Source organism: Gopherus evgoodei, chromosome 4 (genome assembly GCF_007399415.2).
Source record: "Gopherus evgoodei ecotype Sinaloan lineage chromosome 4, rGopEvg1_v1.p, whole genome shotgun sequence".
Lineage (NCBI taxonomy): Eukaryota > Metazoa > Chordata > Testudines > Testudinidae > Gopherus > Gopherus evgoodei.
Window position 1 is genome coordinate 137,709,154 of NC_044325.1, and position 7,305 is coordinate 137,716,458.

Genomic DNA, 7,305 nt, shown 5'->3' on the forward strand with positions numbered 1-7,305 from the left:
GCATTTGTGATCCCTGCGTGTGTCACTTTGTCAAGTGCTTTGATCTCTCAGGCTGAAAAGCAACAGAGAAACCTACACTAGTAATTCACCCCCCCACACACACAGCCCACTCCGCACTTCTGCATCACATTCCTTCTTCCCTCCATGGGCCAATCTGCCCTGCAATCATTTACATTTCAGTCTTCTGTGCTTTTCTGAGATGTGTTCATTCCATCTCTCAGAAGGCTTGCTGCTCTTTACCGGTTCCGTACTGCCAGCCAAGCCAACTGTTGCACTTCCCATTTCAAGCTCTTGGCGCAGATTTTTGTGGAAGTCTGCTAACCTTTTGCCACCTCAACACCACATGATCAGCAATGACACACGGGCCTTAGGCAACATTTTTTCCATCCTTCTTGTAGGAGTTGCAGCTAGACCACATTTCTCTACCACTCCGGAATGGGGAGCTGTACTGAACGCCTTTGCCAACATCAAGAATCGTCTATTGTCCTCCCCCAAGCTTATAATCTTGACAAAGAGCGATATTAATGAGCCTCTTGAAAAACTCTGCAGAGCAGCCTGTTGAGAAACAAAGCTCGGGCTGTATCCCCTATTCTTGGCTTTCCCTCCTCCCTAGTCCTTATAGAGTGCTGGCCAAAGCTTAGAAAGTCAGGAAAAATGATTTCTCTTCCTGGTTCTGTCACTGATTCACTACAGGACCTTTTTAATTTTTTTTTTTTTTAAAAACTCTTGGCTACACACACAAGTTGTACCAGTTAAGCTAAAATTATTTCTTATTTCTATTACGGGAATGCCAAAGAACCCCAGTTATAGACCAGGACCCCATCACGCTAGGCGCTGTACAAACACAAAACAAAGAGTCTCTGCTCCAAAGAGTGGATAATCCAACTGAGGTCTTGTCTACATACAAAAATTGTACTGCTCTAGCTCTACTGGTACAGTTAAAGTGGGACAGATGCAGGTATATTGGTATAAATGTGTATAGCTGATACCTGTTTGGAAGGGGAATGGAGTATACTGGGATTAGGCACCTTTATACCCATATAACTACACCCACACAAAGGTTATAGAGGCATATCAGTAAAACTGCATGCCCCTAACTGACACAGCTGGTATAAAAATGGGGTAGAGATCAGGTCTGAGTTAAATTGGAGCAACCTTCCCCTTTTTCTGCCCCCCCATGGAGCCATACAGGGCTAAACCTCCTCGTGTAGGTTTAGCTTGTACCTGTAAGTTGACCAATGCACACTCAACTGGAAAAAGCCAGGTGTTTTGAATCAAGTCCCTGCCCCCCCCACAGATTTTTGTACTGGTTTAACTAAATCAATTAAAAAAACCAACAACCCCACACCTTTAGCTAAACTGGTGCAACTCTGTCTTCACTGCAGAGTTAGTGCAGCTGATCTGCGCTGGGCTCTAAGCACCTCAGCTAGCCTCACCTGGGTGTGAACTACCAACTGCAAATCTCACCTGAGTTACCATGTCCTCACTGGCGCTACCAGTGAGTGGGGGATTAGGGGCAACGCCCAATTAAAGAGCCATCGCTTCACCTGTGCAGTGAAGACTGACCGTGTGGTTGTGGGTCAGGCTTTAAACTCTCTGGCTGGGCTTATCAAAGGAGCTGAAAGGAATTGTCACCCAACCTCCTAAGGCTGCTTTGAAAATCCCAGCCCCTGTGGCTCAGTTTCCCCAACTCTAAACTACCAATTCATGGCACAGCTGAAGTTGATGCGGGTTGAAGGTGTCCAGCATCTCTTAGGAGCAAGCCCAAAAGGATATGACCAGAGTCCTAGGATTGGACATAGAAACCTGGCCATATGGAGGAAATGAACCCCAAAGCCAGGAAGACCCCATTTCCAAGCCAGTACTTTGGAGGAGTGCAATAGAGGAAGCTGACTGAATCAAAGCAGAATTGTCCTGCATTCGTTTCCTTTTCCAGGAGGTGTCAGTGAGTCTTTTAATACAAAAATCACAACAAGTCAGCTTATGGACCTGACCTGGCTTAGTGCACAGTAGCAAATTTTCTTCAAATGCCTCATGGAGCCACTGACTTGGGGCCTGATTTTCAGAAGCGCTGCAGCCCCAGAACTCCAGCCAAAGCTTACGGGAGCTATTGGTGCTCAGAACTTCTGAAAAGAAGGCCCCTATCATCCCACTGCAGCCGAGTGGACAGAGCACTGGACTGGGACTAGAGAGACCTAGGCTCTATTCCTGGCTCTGCCATTGGCCTGTGTTGGGTGACCTTGGGCAGTTAACTTCCCTGCTCTGTGCCTCAGTTTCCCCATCAACCCATCGTTGTAAAGTGCTTTGAGATCCACTGTTGTAAGAGGTAGGTATTATGAACTAGCCTTTAATCCCCACGGTCTCTCTGCCTTCCCATTTTATAAACCCGGGCTACCTTTGCAATCTCTCAGCTCCTTTCCTGTGGTCTACAAGGGTTTCATAATAGCCGGAAGCCCCTTTATAAACCTGAACTATTTAAATTCCCAGGCAACACATTTCTTTTCTCCTCTCCTCTCCCTGGGCCATTGGGTTTAGGAGGCAAGAAAATGTTAGCAGAATCACATGCATGAAGGCAACAGGAACATATAACACATTGCACCTGCAGGGTGCCATCCATCTTGTCTAGGTTCTTACCCCACACCCACACCACCAGTCTGGCTGAGGATCTCAGAGCATTTTGCAAACATTCACTTAGTCTCCACCCAAAGAGACAGGAAATTATACCCCCACTTGTACAGATCTGGAGATTGAGGCTCAGGGAGTTTCACTGCCTTGTCCAAAGATCATGCCTGCTCCATGACAGCGCTGGGAACAGAACCCAGATCTCTTGACTCTCAGTTCTTAACCGCAAGACTACCCTTCCTTCCTGCACAGATACATGAACATGCCCCTGTGTTAAGAGAGCTATGCTCAACCAAACAGTTTACCACATCCCCAGCTGCCAGGCCTTGGGGCGGAGGAGAGCAGCGTAAGAGACTACTACATTTCACTGTCCAATTGCTTAAAAACAATGGCTGGGAGTGGCAAAGGAGTTAGGTGCCTGGCTCCCACTAGCTTTCATCTAATCCACCCATACCATAGAGAGTGCGCCTGGGCTGAATCAGGGCCGTTAGTCACTTCAGTCGTTTTAAAGCCTGTTGGGTGCTTTTCTTCCCTGGAACGAGAGCCTTTTTTCAGCAGCATACGAGGCTGAAGGAACGGCATACACCTCCCCATGGCACTTCGCTCTACGACAACACCAGAACAACAGGGGAAGTTCATGATAACGGGGAATCTCTGCTCTGATGCAGTCTCCTCTAACCTCAGCTTTAATGGCTTTGCATTTCTGATATAAATAGCATATAGGAACCGGCAGCAATACAGCAGCAGGCTTGTGTGGGATGGAAACAAATCTAGGCCTAAAGGAGTGGATACCTTGTACCAAGGGAGACTTGATCTTCCCCATCTACAGTCAGGTTGAAAGTCTCAGAGTGGCAAGATCTAGCATGGGACAAAATGAAAACATCCTTTTATAGCACATGGCAACACAGGCATACTATGGCAAGCGCAAATCGGCTGTTGCTCTCGCTGGCCAGCAAATGTTCTCACCCTGTTACTGAAGCTTGCGGGAATAATGGCTTGAGATGCAACGGCTGGGGGAGGGAAGCCTGGATTCTGCTCTGACAAGGAAATCTGGAAAAATGGAACCATGAGGGTTCCATGATTGTCTCTCAAAGATCAGCTCAGCCCAGTTTACAAGATGGTATTTTGCCTCTTCCTCCCCTTCCAGTGCCCAGCCCTGCATATTCATTTGGGGCTCTGAGAGTCAAGCTGGGCTTTTTCTGCCTTGTGCTTGCCACAAAGACCCAGGTCTTGGTTAACAATTCTCTAGACGATGCATCAGGCTGAAGAGAACTCAGCTCCTGCTTTCTGACTTATGTCAGCTGGGCCCTGCTAACTGGAGTAACAAAGGAACACCAGTGTATTGTTGACACTAAAGCAAAGAGAGAAATCTCTGGACATGCAGGGAGCAGATCTGTGGGGTAATAAGGGGCTTTTGTAACAGTCACTTTCAGAGATCTGCCCCTACTATGTCATTTGCTCTCCCAGGAGAGGACTGGATCTCTCTTCGTATACAGGGTCTGGGCACACTGACAGCTCTCAACACAGTAACGCAAGGAAATCACAATGCAGCGGTCATCATCGCACGTCACTGTACGTTTTACTCTTCACCCGATTGCAATACCCAACAAAGCTAGCAGTCCCAGGTAAACATCGCTTGGCCCACAATTTCCTTAGACAGACATTCCTTTTGGATATTCTTTTAACTGATTTCACAAAGGCCAAAGGTGGACACACATCAGCGAAATTCACACCTAACCAAGTGTCAGATCCGTTTCTTTGAAGCATGTGGAATAGGGCTATTCTGGGCCTGGACTATTCCTCTGCAAAGGCAGCATCACAGCATGAAGAGCCCAAACCCTCATTTGTTTCTCAGCCTGTCCCCAGGCAGAATTCCCATTGAGTTTGGCAGAATCTGACCCCGAAAGAACGAGGTAATTTCCCTGCTGTTCACTTGTTGGGTGAATCGGCCCTAACATGGAAGAGAAAAAGGTGAAAGGAGGGAGTCTCAAGATTTGTTACTTTCCATGCACGAGTCTGTGGAAATGTCAAAATTCATCACACAAACATGCAGCCACTGCCAAGCAGGGCTTCTCCTTCAGGTGCAATATTTCACATTCCTTTGGGTGCTCACATCGCAGGTTGTGTTCCAGATTACAAAACCTCTGAACAAACCAGTTCTTCCAACCCAAATTCCAGGGCCAGTCTAAATTAGCTGTAACTTTTAAAACAAAACGGGGTGTCCGCTTGGGGAAGAAATCCCGCAATTCTCGTCAGAGTACGAGACAATTGTTTCTACTGTAGGTAGAAAAAACATTTTTTAAAATGAGGCAAGCTGGGTTTTGGATTCTCTATAACTCAGGAGCCTTTTGTGAAGCTTATGGGTGATCAGGATAAAACCAAAAAAAAAAACCAAAAATGTTTTTTGTCAAAACCCTAAAGAAGCGGTTTTTTTAAAAATGCTCTTCCTTTCAAGAGAGGAGGTGAAATGCAACAGGAAGCAGACAAGTGCGTATCAAAAGGAGAAAGAAAAATAAAGAGTTTGGTTTCCTTACCTGGGGATAAGGTGGGTGAGAAACACTGTGGAGCAGCTAGAATTCGAAGATTTCCACCCCCCAAAAAGGGTTACTTTCAAACTAATCTTTTTGTGAAGACCCCATTGCTCGACCCTTGCTTAGAAGAATGCGAATCAAAGCCCGAGCCTGTTGATAAGCCACGGGACTGGCTATACCGGAGTGCGCAGTGGGTGTTTTTTATTTCTGTTGCAGTCCATTGAGCTGCAAAGCAGCATCCAGCCCTGCCTCGTGCCTCTCAACATGTCTGTGACACCCAAGGGCAAAACAGAGAGCAGATCCAGACTCAGAAACCCCAAAACCCCTCCCTTTGCTCGGGGGTCTCATTTTGTACTCACTTTCAGCTGGGATTTGGAGACTTTGCCACTTTTCTCCACATCCAGGGCGGTGAAGGCGTACCAGATGGATTTTAAAAGCTCTGCTCTCAGGTCCATGGCTAGAGGCGTAGATGACAGAGCCTGCTCTGTCAGCGAGGAGGATCCGGTTTCAGGAAACTGACTCTCTCACTCCAACAGTCCACAGAAACCTGCAATTAGAATAGAGGAGCAGCAGCGCCACCTACTTGACTATACCTCGGATAGGCCCCACGATGCTCCATCTTCCTGCCTAGATGACAACACTCACCTTTCTGCCCTCGACAGCGGGCATTAGTCCACCGTGCTCACCTCTGCATTCCCTTTCCTCGTGAGCCTCCTGCCTCCAGATTTTAGGCACAACACAGGACTTGGGACTGGATAATACTTAGCACTTAGCCTGCACATACTCAAAGCACTGTAAAACACATTGATCTGCTAGCTGGCTCCCTAAAGCCAGCCTGGTTGGTAAGTTACATTGTAATGATCTCACAGTGGGACTCCGACCGTCAGCCTCAGCATGTGCTCCCCAGATTCCCAGCACCCATACGTCTGCTGCATGTATTCTGCCGACAACCTCTGCTTCAATGTCATTCGAAGGGCAGACAAATTTTGCTTTTGGCTCAGTTTGGAAATAGGCCCGAGAATCCCAGTTAGTGGGAATTGCCGAGGGGTTGGCAAAGTGTCCCAGCTCTGCAGCAACTCAGCCACGAGACCTAAGGGTTACCCCAAAACCTTTTATCCATGGCAGAGGAAGAAATCCCTCCCCGGCTACTTCAAGAAGTAGCTTCCCATTTGCAGGTTTAAATACAGGGGACAGGTCACCCCAGCACCAGCACAGCCTGGTGCAGTCCAGCAGAACTCAACCCAATAGGAACTTCTGTTAACTCCCATCAAGCACGCTCACGCTCTCTCTCTCTCTCTCTCTCTCTCTCTCACACACACACGCACACGGGAGGTGACAGAGAAGGGCATAGGCATCTACGTCTGATGAGTGGAGTTATTGGCATGTCTCAGAGGAGGCTGTGTCCCTGGCTCTGCCCCCCGCAAGATCTTAATCCTTTTACAACCTCCGCAGAGATAGAGAGGACCTACTGACAAACAGGACTACGCAAGTCCTAGGGGAAGAAAAATGGTTTAATGGCAAGACACTGGACAGGAACTGAGGAGATCTGGGTTCTACTCCTGGGAATACCCATGGTGAAGATTTCGAAGCCAGCGGCACATGTGCCTTTGTTCATTCACTACTCCTTACTTTTGGGTGGTTTCCTGTGTGATCTTGGACAAGTCAATTCATCTCCTTAAACCTCAACTCCACCCAGCTGTAAAATAATAATTATCCAGATCTACCTCACAGGGGTGTGGGGTGGATAAATCGACCAATGAGGTGCTCAGACACTACCAACAAGGTCCATGTAAGTTTCTAGATAAACAGAAAATGAATGGGAGTGGGGAAGGTGTCTAGTAACTGACCAGTGAGCACACAAATTGTAACACCTTCAGCTGAGCCCAGGCTCAGAAAAGGGGAGACAGCCCCCTAGGGAGAGATTCTTTATGTCTACTAGAGGATCTGACTTGATTCAAATGCTAACATTAGCCTGTAAGAGAAATAAGCTCCTGGGACGTCTGGGAGACGCTGTTCAGCTGATTGGCACAATCGCCTATTGCTGAGGCACAGGGGATGCTGCTTAGGTCCTTACTGGTTTGGCGACCAAGCCCCTAAGACGGGGCAGGGAAGAGAAAAAGAATTTAAACTCAGAAGCTTTATTAAGTACACG

General features: G+C 47.6%; 1 protein-coding gene across 3 annotated transcripts in view; it reads right to left on the minus strand.

Annotated features, from left to right (window-relative positions):
- DEF6 (DEF6 guanine nucleotide exchange factor) overlaps positions 1-7,282 on the minus strand; it is a 36,480-nt gene extending 29,198 nt beyond the window's left edge. The window contains exons 1-2 of one of the 3 annotated variants that reach the window (XM_030561297.1): positions 5,513-5,547; positions 3,415-3,480 (exon numbers count right to left, since the gene is read on the minus strand). Coding sequence is in view for 1 of the 3 variants with exons in the window: in XM_030561295.1 (XP_030417155.1) it covers positions 5,513-5,608 (96 nt within the window). In the remaining 2 variants the exon portion in view is untranslated. Of the gene's footprint in view, positions 1-3,414; positions 3,481-5,512 lie in introns of all 3 variants that reach the window. The other 2 variants (XM_030561295.1, XM_030561296.1) reach the window with 2 other exon arrangements.
- Positions 7,283-7,305: the final 23 nt, after the last annotated feature.